Source organism: Lucilia sericata, unplaced genomic scaffold (assembly GCF_015586225.1).
Source record: "Lucilia sericata isolate MDLA Ls3-8-SP2 unplaced genomic scaffold, ASM1558622v1 Contig000010F_arrow, whole genome shotgun sequence".
NCBI lineage: Eukaryota > Metazoa > Arthropoda > Insecta > Diptera > Calliphoridae > Lucilia > Lucilia sericata.
The window spans coordinates 1,354,509-1,369,699 of NW_023994050.1; the positions used below are offsets into that span (position 1 = coordinate 1,354,509).

General features: G+C 39.3%; 1 protein-coding gene and 1 long non-coding RNA gene across 2 annotated transcripts in view; one reads left to right on the plus strand and one right to left on the minus strand.

Moving 5' to 3' along the window:
- Positions 1 to 15,191, minus strand: part of LOC119603514 — a 38,394-nt gene that overhangs the window by 13,411 nt on the left and 9,792 nt on the right. Inside the window, exon 3 of the mRNA XM_037955561.1 lies at positions 12,729 to 13,019. Within this exon, the coding sequence (XP_037811489.1) occupies positions 12,729 to 13,019 (291 nt within the window). The remainder of the gene's footprint in view (positions 1 to 12,728; positions 13,020 to 15,191) is intronic.
- Positions 5,542 to 10,035, plus strand: LOC119603524. The gene is made up of 3 exons (XR_005231413.1): positions 5,542 to 6,431; positions 6,496 to 6,710; positions 9,972 to 10,035. It is a non-coding gene; the product is annotated as an uncharacterized LOC119603524 (long non-coding RNA).

The following is a 15,191-nucleotide window of genomic DNA, read 5'->3' on the forward strand; positions in this document are numbered from 1 at the left end:
ATTAATAATTTATTTAGTTCATTAGCATTGATAATGAATGTTAGACTATAATGATTTATTATTAATAGTGGCGTGATATAAATTATACAACTACTTACATACAATAAAAATAATCCATGCTTGATTTTATTAAAAAGTAAGAAAGTTGGGTAAGTTCGACCATATGATACTGTACATCAGAAAGCTTTTGGGACAAGGACTTGTAGTGGTTCGTTCTTCACAGAATTCATTAGATATTTATGTTTAATTTTATTACAATACCGATATCACTGTCCGACAGGAGGAGAAAACGACCTTTAGACATGAATCGGATGATATGCGTCTGAAAATATATATTTAATGGAGAAAAACTGCGTCTTTAGTTTCCTGTGATCCTGTGTCTATTTTAAAAGACTTCAAAGTTTTAAAGAAGTATATTTTTCAAAAAATATTTAAAAATACTTCTTCTGATCAAACAATACCAAATTTGATGTCAACTGAAGTAGAAGAGTTGAGAAATATTTTGTATTATTTTTATTTTATACTATCAGAATAAAAAGATGTCAAAAATGTCTTTAAAAGTTTTTATCCTTTAATATCTATTTATGTATCCAATATTATTATTTTCAGAAAAAATGTTTTAGGGCATTTTTGACATATTTCGAAATTTACAAAATAAAATAAAAATAACACAAAATATTTTACAAATCTTCTTCGTCATTTGACATCAAATTTGGCATAGTAGGGTAAGCAGTAATATTTATAACGTTTTTTTTTAGTGTGGTCCTTAGAAATTCCTTTTACAAGGAAACAGGATCACGAAAAACAACTGTAAACTCAATTTTGATCCATTTAATCTCTAGTTTCAGACTTATGTATATCATCTGGTTCATGTCTAATTTTGAGTGTTGGAAGTTGGCTTTTGTTACTGGTTGAAGGCCAGCATTAGGCCCTTAAGTCAGTTATGGAACGAATTGTGTTAGATTAAGACAATTAACAACCGATCCTAAAAATACTAAACAATGTATTTATACAGCATTATATTTATTAGTCAAGTATACAGTCAATTTTGGAAATAATTTTTTTTGAGATATCTGATGCATATATCCTGTTCCTTCTTTGTGATATGTATCTTAATATGTTTGAAACAACTATAAAGCAATTATAATTAATTTTATGATTAAAAGTACAACTTTTCTTAACTGCTTCCCGTTTTATGTACCATTAACGGTTTACTTCTTAGTGGAGGTTCACAATGACCAACTTTTGGAATTTGTGGGAGAGAGAAGAAAGAAATATCAGAAATTTCTTCTTTATTCTTGCTCATTCAAAATCAAAAAGTTGCTGAATATCCACCGGTACTTAGAATTTTCCAACAAGGAATCATATTTAATATACAGGATGAGGTTTTGTCCAAAATTAAATTAAATTCAAATAACATATCTAAACTAAGTTTAGCCGGACTTATCTTCAAATAAGTCTTTCCAAGAAAGGGATTTTGTATAGAGCTAATGTTCAATTATGGACCGATCATTACACAATTCCGTACTATGATTTTTACTTTTATAAAATCTAGTCTAGAGTCAATTTTGAGTTAAGAGGCTCTAATCGGGGGTTTTCAAACAGTTTCAAAAGGCTTACAAATACAAATTTCAAGAAATTTGCATCATAATTTCTGATATCTCGAAAACGTTTCAGCCGATTTCAATGTTGATTGATTTCAATTTCTTTATTCCAATAACCTATTTGTCAGATTTTGCAACTGAAAATTATCAGGAGCATATTTTGGAAAAGATTAAAAGTTTTGAATTCTGAAATAAAAGTTTTTGAAGATATACTGCCAATCACTTGAATAATATAGGGCTCCCTTGCGAAACGAAGCTCGTCACTAGCAAGAAAGCATACCGACAAAAATTGCAATTTGCATACAAAAATAAACCAAAAAAATATTTTTCATATTACTTGAATGAATGAATAAATAAAATAAATAAATAAAAAACAAGTAAGCATGTATTGTCGGGCATGGCCGGCCATGTGATACCCTGTATCAATGAGTATGTATGTGATTATTTTTTATAATAAAGCATTTAAGTTGTTTTCTACCCTACTTCCGAAATATTTTAACAATTTATTAACAGACAAGTGATTTTCTGAATGAGGGCTTATATGGGGGCTAGGGTAAATATGGGCCTATACTCATACATTTTTGTAAAGGGATTTGTGTTTACATCGAAGTTATTTATGCAGAATTTTATCGTGATATTAGTGTTTTTAAGTACATTATTGACCTTCAAGTCATTTCCTGAAGGGGACTTTGTATGGGGCTGGGGCCAAATAAGGCCCGATCACTACGAAAATCAACTTTATCATACAAACTTAAACATAATAATAATGTCAAAAGCTTTATTCGGAGGGTAAGATTGTATTGGGGTTAGGTGAAGTAATGCTCCGATTTCAACCATTTTCTATAGGCTTCGTCCTTCAATAGAAGAAGTATGTGCCAAATTTCATTAAATTATCTTGAAATTTCGACCTGTAGCCTGCGTACAAGATTACATGGACACACAGACGGACATAGCATAATCGACTCAGAAAGTGATTCTGAACCAACAATATTTTTTGGTGACAAGCAATTGGATTTTGTACAAAGTATTCTAGTGTAAAGGAGGTTTAAGAAGACATCCATCTCACTGAATTTTTTATGATAACGTTCGTCGCTTTAAATTCCACTATACGGCCTTGTTTAAATGATGTGTAAAAATGCGTTCTTGATTTTATTTTTCTTTAGGAGAAAAATCCGTTTTACCAAATTAGTAGTAAGAATAAAAAATCAAGAATTTTGCATGCAAAAATATAAATTCCACAATGAAATAACAATTTTTCTACTGTTTTATTATTTACAAATTTACAAAATATTCAAATATCTGATCTTTAAATGAAGATATATTAATCATCCCTATTGTGTAAGACTCGACTTCACCATTGTCGAATCGAAATGAATTAGCTTCAATTGGACATTGGTAGTCTAAAGAAAATTACATATTGCGTTCATTATTAGAAATGACTAAATAATTACTGTGTCAAAAAGTGTTATTTATTTATTTTATTTATTTATTCAGTAATAAAAAATCCAATTTGGCCAAAATAATATTAGGTTAGGTTAGGTTAGGTTGATAGGAGGATGTATACTACATCAAATCCGAAGAAATACACCTAGGCCACTATGGGGCCTGTTGTGCGCTCCAATTCAAGAAAAAAAAAATTGTTCACTGAATGTATTATTTTTCCATGTTCAGAAACTCAGTTTCCTGGACGTAATTCCTAAGAATCTTCCAATCGGTGTTGCTGAAGAATGTTATTTCCGAAATAACATCACTTCCAAGATACTTGGATCTAACTTCGACGAATGCCTGACAATGGCAAAGAAAGTGCTCCAGAGTTTCACTGTACTCTCCACATGCTCTACATTCATCTGAATCCGCACGTCCAATTTTGTATAGATGTGCTCGTAATCCTGTGTGTCCACTGAGAATACGTACCATCATACTAACCTCAGACTTGCTCATTTTGAGAAGATTTCTCGTCTTGCTCCCATCAGGGTCACCCCATAGAATCTTTGTGGTTCTACCCACCGTTTCATTATTCCAAGAGGCCTTATGGGATTCTCTCATCCATATTTTTAATTCAGCTTTTGTTGCGTCGAATGGTTTTGCGTTTGTCAGGTTAACTACATCGAGCTCCCTTCCCTTTAAAGCTATTACATTCGCCCTTTCGTTGCCGACTACTCCCGAGTGGCCTGGTACCCATATGATGTGAACCTTACCTCTGGGAGAGTATTCAGTTAAAGCTTTCTTACAATCCAATACGGTCTTAGATTTAATTCTATCACCTGATATCGCACAAATTGCCTTCTGGCTGTCGGTAAATATATTAAGCCCTGTGGGCGCCATATTTATTCTAATCCAATTTACACATTCCGTTATTGCTCGCACTTCTGCCTGGAAGCTTGTGTTATGATTAGGTAAACGGTGGTATATTTCTGTTTCTGGGTCTTCAATATAGAACCCCAGGCCCACTTTGTCCCCTAATTTAGAGCCATCCGTGTAGCAACGGATTCCTACTGGTATTTGCTCTAATGTTCCGCTTGACCAAGACATTCTATCTGGGATTAGCGTTTCAAAGTTTCCGACATATTCAGTGTCTGGTATGCGATCAGGCACGTCCGATGAATGTGTATAACCTTCCAATGTGTCCAGTATACATTGATGACGTGTCCTATAACCGTTTTTGGCCAGTTCGCCTAAAGTAAAGAGCCGTTCGGCTGTAAGCGCCGCCTCATATCTTATATATGTTTCAATGGGTGGATTCCGTGTGGAGTTGTCAGATCTCCCATCGGACGCGTCCCAGGTGGCGGATAGGGGGAGCTAAGCATGGTCTTTTTCGACACATTGGACATAATGGTCGAAAACGACGATGCTAGCTCGAGATAAGGCAGACCTGACTAGATACATTTTTGACAAATGGTCTAACAAGCCTGTCATATCTAGATGAGTGCATGAATCAGGACAATCTTTTATCACATCAGTGGATACATTTTTGACAAATGGCCTACCGATATGTAAAGAGATGGTAGAGTGCTGATATGATTTATGGTACATCTGATAACAGGCGGTCATATATGATAACAGGACTTCTCCTGTTCCCCATGCACAAATCCGCGGACCAAAACTGTCAACCCCACCCCCATCCCCATATTTCCCAATCCACCTAGTTTATCCCTCTTCAATCCAATCCCAAGAACCCATTCCCTCATCCCCCACTTGTAAGGTTAAGGTGGTTGGAAGCAGTGCCGAGAACCTGAATGGCTAGTTAGTGGTTAAAGAGGACTAGTCGTTAACAGCTCCCCTCCGATGCCAGGGCACGGATCGGTTGTAATGCTTAGCCTAGCCCACGTACGCCGTCCCTGCGTGGGTCGTCCACCCATTACGCGCCTACTCGTGGGAATCACATGGAGAAAAAAACAAATAAACAAACAAACAACAAACAACCCGTGGAAAGCCAGTTGGGGAAACCTAAACTGGTGGACTGCAAACAGCCTGCTATCCAACCTTCTGGTGATAGCACGGCTGAACGCAGCGAGGAAATCTTGTCCGTAGTGGCAAGCACCTCATCAGCTGCACAAGCCTTAGCTGGTACGCAAACCCCCCTAGTCGCAAAGATCCATCTAGGAAGGCTTTTGTTCAAAGGCGTGCCGCCATGCGTTTAGTCGAGCGACTTGGAGTTAAGTCGGTCGATACGCTTACCACGGACGAAAAATCGTCCCTAGATTGGGCTAAAGCCCTACTGGCTCAGCCGGAGTGTTCTGACCCTCCTACAACCTCAGATGCAGCGGACCAAGCTACATCTGCAGGGCCTAAACGGCAGCGATCGGAGGAAGAACATGCTCTCCAGGCAGTCCCACAGCCGAAGACTAAACGTCAGAAGCAGTTCGAGACTCGTATAGTCAACAGACCCTACAGCGAAGTTGCCAAAAACCCGCTGGTTAGGGCCATTGTTGACAAGAGTGTCAACGACGGAGCTATCTCCCAGGATAAATGGTTGATAATCCGTCAAAAAATGCTGGAGGTGTATTGGAAAATTCTCAAAGAGAATCCCGGTCCATCTCCGCAGAATGATGATGCTGGCTGGTACCAAGGTCACATCAAACTGCTGGCGTGCACGAACGAGCGCTCAGCAAACTTGCTTAAGTTGGCGGTTACGTCTATAGGGGAAGTGTGGCCCGGCGCGAAACTTGACGTGATCCCGGTTAGTGAGATACCTCGCAGACCGAGATCAATCACGGTTATTCCGGCGGAACCACACGAACCAGAGGCGATTCTGGCGTACCTTCAGAGTGGAAACCCTGACCTACCTACCCACAATTGGAAGGTAGTCAAGGTCTCCGAACCTGAAGGTGCTAACAGAAAGGCGGTCGTGGTCCTTAATAAGGAATCGTTGCCGTTACTCCGAGAGAAGCAAGGCAAAGTATACTACGGATTTGATAGTATCAAGCTGCGCGTCTACCGGGGTGACGACAAACTAGACCCCAAACCGGTAAGCACGGACGGAGGAAAGGTAGACGATACCACTAACTCTGACGACCAAATGGACACCCAATCAAATACAGACTTGATTGGGAATCTATTTGATAGCCAGGGCGAAGTGATTGACGAAGACGAGCTTCTGAAAACAGACCCAGAAGACGCCGACGTCACAATCGTCTACGACCCTGACCAAGATGAAGGTGATCCAAGTGAACCTTCACCACTCTAAAGCAGCTTCAGCTGCATTACACCTCCACCTTGGATATCAAGGGGAGGATATAGCGTTGATCCAAGAGCCGTGGACCCATAACGGCAACATACTTGGAATCAACGTAAAAGGCTATAAAATACTATACGCAAAAGGCACAGGTAACATTAGATCTTGCATACTTGCTAAAAGCACCCTAAATATCTTCATTCTATCTGATTACAGTGATGAAGATACAGTAACCGCAGCATGGGAGACAGAGGAATCCACAATGTGGATCCTCTCCTGCTATATGGCGCACGACCAGACAGACCCCCCGCCAAGTAACACGGTCGTCAGGGCAGTAAGTGCAGCAAACGGAAAACGCATCCCTGTTATTATAGGCGCAGATGCAAACGCACACCATACACTATGGGGTAGCACCAACATCAACACACGAGGTGAGTTCGTATTAGACTTCATTTTAAACCATAATCTTGAAGTAGTAAATAGAGGTTCAGAACCTACATTTGTAGTTGCAAATAGACAAGAGGTACTGGACATAACGCTTGTAAATACAAGTCATTCGCACATAATCCGAAACTGGAAAGTATCGGAAGATTGTTCCTTTTCAGATCATAGATATCTCGTATTCTCGATAGAAAAAACACAGGAAAGGAAAACCCCCTTTCTAAACAGAAGAAAGACAAGATGGGAAGAACAAAATCGAATCCTGACAAGTCTTCTTCAAAATACGCCGGAAATAAACAATACAGCAGATATTGATAGAGCTGTAGACAACCTTACACGCTCTCTTAATCAAGCAACAAGAAGAACATGCAAACCTTCGATACCAAAGGGTAAAAGTAAACCTCCTTGGTGGTCCTCGGAAATAGCGAAGACTAGGAATAGATGTCGCAAACTTTTCAATGAGGCCAAAAGATCAGGTGAATGGTCCACATATAAAGCCTCATTGAATAAATTTAAGAATCAGGTTAGGAATGCTAAACGCTGCTCATGGAGAAGCTTCTGTGGTAGCATCGAAAGCTCTTCAGAGACAAGTCGTTTATGCAAAATCCTGTCTAAATCACAAACCGTTCAAGGCTACATCCAAAAGCAAGACGGTGAGTGGACAACGAGTGGACAAGAATCCCTACAGGAATTAATGGACACTCATTTCCCAGGTAACTTACCATTAGATACTACAATGGAAAGACCACAAACGTATTGTCAAACCCCGATCGGAATCACTATAGACGAGGGAATGATAAAATGGGCAATAAATAGCTTTAACCCATATAAGTCACCGGGCCCGGACGGCATAATTCCAGCTGACCTGCAATATAATGCAGAATTAGTTATACCATGGCTACTTGAAATATTTCAAGCCTGTCTTACATGGTCATACGTACCAGAACAATGGACCACATGCAGTGTGACGTTTATCCCCAAAGGAGGAAAAACAACGCATATTAAGGCAAAAGATTATAGGCCCATAAGTCTATCATCGTTTCTGCTTAAGACCCTAGAGAGGATCATTGACGTTCACATAAGATCGTCAATAGATCCTATGCTCCTATCTCCCTCACAACATGCCTACACCAAAGGCAAATCAGTTGAGACGGCCCTACACTCACTAGTGGGACATATAGAAAAGTCCTTGGAATTTGGTGAATACACGTTAGTGGCCTTTCTGGACATAGAAGGAGCCTTTAACAACGTCAAACCCGACATCATCATATCAGCTCTAGAAGAGCTCGGTATTGAGACATCAGTGATTAAATTCATAAAAGACCTTCTTCAACACAGGATTATCCGTTCTAACATGGGAATGGCATGTATTCAAAGAATGGCAATCAGGGGCACACCTCAAGGTGGAGTCCTATCACCACTTTTATGGAATGTGGCCATAAACAGCCTACTAATGAAACTGGACAACCAAAGATACAAGACTGTCGCTTACGCAGATGACGTTGCGGTAGCAGTATCAGGTTTCCATCTGAATACGATATCTCAAAGACTCGAATCAGCACTCAATCTACTAAGTAAATGGAGCGTTGATAGTGGTTTGAGTGTAAACCCTAGTAAAACCGAACTTGTACTCTACACCAGGAAATACAAGATCGAAAATTTTACCCTACCTCGACTAAACGGAGTCGTACTCTCACTTTCGAACAGTGCGAAATACCTAGGGGTGATACTTGATAGTAAACTATCATGGAAGGAAAATATCACAGCCAGAGTAAACAAAGCCTTAATGGCAATGTACATTTGCAAGAAGGCCATAGGAAAAAGATGGGGACTAAATCCCAAACTGGTAAATTGGATCCATGAAGCGGTTATTAAACCTATTCTCTTTTACGGGGCTGTTGTCTGGTGGAAAGCACTGGACAACAACTCCAATTGTATACTTCTTGATAAGGTACTAAGAAGGATAGCAATCCTTATAACAGGAGCACTGAGAACAACTTCAACCAAATCTCTATTCGCAATGCTTAATTGGATCCCAACGGATCTGATAGCCAGAAAACTGGCACTCATCACTGCCCTCAGACTTGATGCCATAAATGCTTGGACACACAGGCCATACGGCCATGCGGCTATTATGAGGGAAACATCTTTCCTCCCGGGCAATATTGATTACTGCATACCCAAACCTTTCCTCCGTAGGGACTTCGGATACACAATATCCGAAAACTCTTCACCGGAGGATAACAGTTCCCCAAGAACCCTCCTGGTATATACGGATGGTTCTAAAAAAGGGGAACGAGTTGGAGGTGGCATTTTTATCCCTGAATTTGGAACTAAAATAAGCTTTAGGATACAGAATAATTGTAGTCCACTACAGGCTGAACTATCAGCCATAAAAAGAGCAGCAAATTGGCTTTGGTACTACAGAATATCAAACAGAGATATTCAAATTTGTACCGACAGCCAAGCTGCTATCAAATCCCTGATTGGTGTATATACTACATCTAAACTAGTCCAGGAATGCCGGGCATCCTTAAACAGGATGGCGAGACATTCAATAATCGTGCTCAAATGGGTACGGGGACACGGGGATTTGACTGGCAACTATATCGCTGATGAATTAGCGAAACTAGGAGCCTCAATGTCCGACAGAGACATAGACATCTTTTGCGGAATACCGCTAAAAGCTTGCAAGACCATAATAGATGGAAAGTTCTATGAAATTTCTCAGACAAGATGGCGTAATGAACCAACTTGTATCAATACAAGGAAGATATGGCCAAATTTGGACAGTAAACGCACGTCATATCTTCTGCAACTAAACCGCCCTCATATCAGCAACCTTGTTGCTGTCATTACGGGGCATATCTCATTGGGAAACCATGCAAGAAGACTTGGAATTCCCCACAACGACTTCTGTAGAAGCTGTCAAGACGAAGAGGAGGAAGAATCCATCGAACATCTTCTCTGTCAATGCCCGGCGCTAGCGGACACTCGATCCGTATATCTAGGAAAACGACTATTTGATGACTTGTCAGAACTATCCAATCTAGGACTGGATAACATAAATGCCTTCATCAGGCACAGTAACTGGTTTTAGGACCACCAAGCCATAATTAAGGCACTCACTAGTCCGCAAGGACAGACCTCTCAATCTTCTCCTCCACTTCAATTTCTCTTCTATGACTTAATCCTAAACTATCTTCTACTATCCTCTACCCTCTTTCTTTTATATTTTATTATCTTTACAGGTATCACAAAGGGACCAACAGGACCCAAGTGTGCGTCTTTGCAGCCTGAATACCTAACCTAACCTTCAATGGGTGGAATATCTAGCAACGTTTCCAGAGCCTTGGTTGAAGTAGTACACATGGCACCACTTATACCCAAGCAGCATGTACGCTGAACTCCCTGTAGTAGTTTGATATTACACTTTTTGTCCAAAGCAGTCCACCAGATTATTGAAGCATAAGCTAGAATTGGTCTAATTACACTTTTATAAAGCCAATTTGTCATAGTAGGACTAAGACCCCATTTCATGCCTATGGTTCTCCTACATATCGCCCAGCACCGATGTGCCTTGTTGATCCTATCCTCTATGTGGTGTCTCCATTTTAATTTCCGGTCAAGTATTACACCTAAGTACTTAACTTTGTCTGTCACCGGTATCTTCTTGCCCAAGAAGCAAGGTTCAGTATATGTAGAAATTTTTGTCTTTCTTGTGAAAAGACAGATTTCCGTCTTCGCCGGGTTAACATTGAGGCCTCTCGGTTGAGCCCAGCTCAAGGCCGTATTCAGAGCCTCCTCAGCTCTTCTACACAAGTAATTTGGATCCTTTCCTTTTAAAAGTATTACGACATCGTCTGCATAGCAGACAGGTCTAAGTCCTTTCTCGGTTAGGCTCCTTAGGAGGCTATTAATCGTGGTAACCCAGAGTAAAGGTGACAAAATGCCACCCTGTGGTAAACCGCGAAATACTTTTTTCCTGATAGTTATATCGTACATCTCGCAGCTTATCCATCTGTTCCTTAGCATGTAATTGATCCAGTTACGGAGCACCCGGTCAACATAAAACTGGTCTAGGGATTGGATAAGGGTATCAGTGTGCACGTTATTGAAAGCGCCTTCGATGTCAATGCATACTGCCAGTGTATACAGTTTGTTATCGAAAGATTCACCTATGTAGTGGACAACTTCATTTAAAGCGGTTTCCACCGATCGTCCCTTTACATAAGCATGCTGCTTATATTTAAGGTCTTTGTATGGCATGCTGCTTTTTACCATGCTATCGACTATCCGTTCCAAGGTTTTAAGTAGGAAGGACGTAAGACTTATCGGTCGATAGGACTTAGGTGTCGCATAGCTAGGTTTCCCTGGTTTGGGTATAAATATTACCCTTGCATCCTGCCAAAATAATATTACATAGTAATTTAATAAACCTAAGTATAAATACAAAGTTAAAATATACAATAAATTTCATGTTATAAAAAAAAATATCAAATAACAAATCTCAAATGGGCTCCCCAGCCGTAAAAGAAAAAAAATAAGAATGTCAAGATTACCTTAAAAACGAGAGAAACAAAATATGTCCAGTTAGGGATAATGAGAACCGGAACAATAGCAATAAAAGAGGTTACAAAGAGATTGAGAAATATTCCAAAAGTTTCAATTTGAAAACATTATTAGAGTATGTGAAAACACGCAACACTAAGGGCAGACTATTCCAATAACATGTTATCCTGTCAACAAAAGCCCTACTATAAAAAGATCTAAATATCCTAGGGGGAACAAAGTGAGGATTCCTATTACGAGGAGAAAAAATAAATGCATTACATATAACAGATGGTCTACCAGCTTTCATAATTTTATAAAACTTTAGCAAATTACGAAACTTTATAAATTCACTAAAGGAACGACCAAGAAATAGTTTCACTGAATCAGAAACATGTTCTCTACGTCGAATGTTATAAGCAAATCTAACAATCGAGTTCACCAAGCTCTTCAGTCTAGCAAGACATAATCCAATAGTACCAGAAACCACTTCAAAGTATTTGAGGCATCAAAATCGCACGTGCTAATTTAGTTCTCACCTCCTTGGATAAAAACAGATTAGTACGATAAATCTTACGTAAAGAACTCCAAATTCTACCCGATACAGAATCAATATGATATTTGAAAGAAAGTTTGGAGTCTAAAACCACCTCCAAACACTTATGATGTTCAACAAATTGGATTATTTCATCACCTAAGAACACTTCTAAATTAGAAAAGAAACGGTTTGTAGGACCAAACATCATGGCCTTAGTCTTAGATGTGTTAACCTTTAAAGAATTGGCTGTCATCCAAAGTCTAATATAGTCCAAATTAGAATTAATATCATTCTCAAAAACTTCAATAAATCTTCTATTACCTCTGAATAAAAGAAAAACATCATCTGCAAAAAGGAAAGGCTTACAATTACTGGTTTGGATAACATCAACAAGGTCGTTTACATATAGTACAAAAAGGAGAGGACCCAAAATGGAACCCTGCGGGACACCATGGTTAAGTGGAAGTAAATTGGAGAAAACACTATTTACTACCACAAATTGCGGCCTCCCAACCAGATACGACATTATAAGCCGACAAGTAGACCTAGAAAAACCAAACACATCCCTCAGCTTCAAAATCAGCTTAGTAAAATCAATAGAGTTAAAGGCTTTTGATAAATCCATAGAAATCAAAACACTCAACGTATCACTAATGACGTTTTCTTTTTCTTAATGGTAAGATAGTTCCTAAAGATCTAGAGATTTTTTAATATGTATATCGTATATCGGATGTATCGCGAGATATTGGTTAAATAAACAAGTGATTTGTTGCTAAATTAAACAATGTATGTAAATGTACCCAAAATTATGGTTCTTATCGAATTTATAGAAAATTTCGAAACTTTTTTGGAAAATTTTTACATGGTGTTATGAATGGGTTTCTCAATTTTTATGAATTGCTTATTTATTTTCCTTTACCTTTTTGAGTTGTTGCATCCTTGTCATAAGTCGACCAATTAGAACGAGCATTTTTTCTTAATGTTGTATAATGGGAACTTTGTAAATTTTGCGACATAAACTTACAATCTTGAGACCATTGACCACCTGGCATGTTTAAATGAGTAAACTTGTGCATGCCACCGAATGGACTGGGAACATTACTTTGCATAGCTGAATTAAGGCTAATGGCTCCAAAGCAATCGTATGATTGTACATGAGGATCTTGCTTATCTAAAACAGCATTACTAAATGAGTTATCCGTTGTTATATCTATTTTTGGAGATGATATTCCCTGATAATTTTGCGATAAAATGACAGTGGAAGAGCTCGGTATTGAGACATCAGTGATTAAATTCATAAAAGACCTTCTTCAACACAGGATTATCCGTTCTAACATGGGAATGGCATGTATTCAAAGAATGGCAATCAGGGGCACACCTCAAGGTGGAGTCCTATCACCACTTTTATGGAATGTGGCCATAAACAGCCTACTAATGAAACTGGACAACCAAAGATACAAGACTGTCGCTTACGCAGATGACGTTGCGGTAGCAGTATCAGGTTTCCATCTGAATACGATATCTCAAAGACTCGAATCAGCACTCAATCTACTAAGTAAATGGAGCGTTGATAGTGGTTTGAGTGTAAACCCTAGTAAAACCGAACTTGTACTCTACACCAGGAAATACAAGATCGAAAATTTTACCCTACCTCGACTAAACGGAGTCGTACTCTCACTTTCGAACAGTGCGAAATACCTAGGGGTGATACTTGATAGTAAACTATCATGGAAGGAAAATATCACAGCCAGAGTAAACAAAGCCTTAATGGCAATGTACATTTGCAAGAAGGCCATAGGAAAAAGATGGGGACTAAATCCCAAACTGGTAAATTGGATCCATGAAGCGGTTATTAAACCTATTCTCTTTTACGGGGCTGTTGTCTGGTGGAAAGCACTGGACAACAACTCCAATTGTATACTTCTTGATAAGGTACTAAGAAGGATAGCAATCCTTATAACAGGAGCACTGAGAACAACTTCAACCAAATCTCTATTCGCAATGCTTAATTGGATCCCAACGGATCTGATAGCCAGAAAACTGGCACTCATCACTGCCCTCAGACTTGATGCCATAAATGCTTGGACACACAGGCCATACGGCCATGCGGCTATTATGAGGGAAACATCTTTCCTCCCGGGCAATATTGATTACTGCATACCCAAACCTTTCCTCCGTAGGGACTTCGGATACACAATATCCGAAAACTCTTCACCGGAGGATAACAGTTCCCCAAGAACCCTCCTGGTATATACGGATGGTTCTAAAAAAGGGGAACGAGTTGGAGGTGGCATTTTTATCCCTGAATTTGGAACTAAAATAAGCTTTAGGATACAGAATAATTGTAGTCCACTACAGGCTGAACTATCAGCCATAAAAAGAGCAGCAAATTGGCTTTGGTACTACAGAATATCAAACAGAGATATTCAAATTTGTACCGACAGCCAAGCTGCTATCAAATCCCTGATTGGTGTATATACTACATCTAAACTAGTCCAGGAATGCCGGGCATCCTTAAACAGGATGGCGAGACATTCAATAATCGTGCTCAAATGGGTACGGGGACACGGGGATTTGACTGGCAACTATATCGCTGATGAATTAGCGAAACTAGGAGCCTCAATGTCCGACAGAGACATAGACATCTTTTGCGGAATACCGCTAAAAGCTTGCAAGACCATAATAGATGGAAAGTTCTATGAAATTTCTCAGACAAGATGGCGTAATGAACCAACTTGTATCAATACAAGGAAGATATGGCCAAATTTGGACAGTAAACGCACGTCATATCTTCTGCAACTAAACCGCCCTCATATCAGCAACCTTGTTGCTGTCATTACGGGGCATATCTCATTGGGAAACCATGCAAGAAGACTTGGAATTCCCCACAACGACTTCTGTAGAAGCTGTCAAGACGAAGAGGAGGAAGAATCCATCGAACATCTTCTCTGTCAATGCCCGGCGCTAGCGGACACTCGATCCGTATATCTAGGAAAACGACTATTTGATGACTTGTCAGAACTATCCAATCTAGGACTGGATAACATAAATGCCTTCATCAGGCACAGTAACTGGTTTTAGGACCACCAAGCCATAATTAAGGCACTCACTAGTCCGCAAGGACAGACCTCTCAATCTTCTCCTCCACTTCAATTTCTCTTCTATGACTTAATCCTAAACTATCTTCTACTATCCTCTACCCTCTTTCTTTTATATTTTATTATCTTTACAGGTATCACAAAGGGACCAACAGGACCCAAGTGTGCGTCTTTGCAGCCTGAATACCTAACCTAACCTTCAATGGGTGGAATATCTAGCAACGTTTCCAGAGCCTTGGTTGAAGTAGTACACATGGCACCACTTATACCCAAGCAGCATGTAC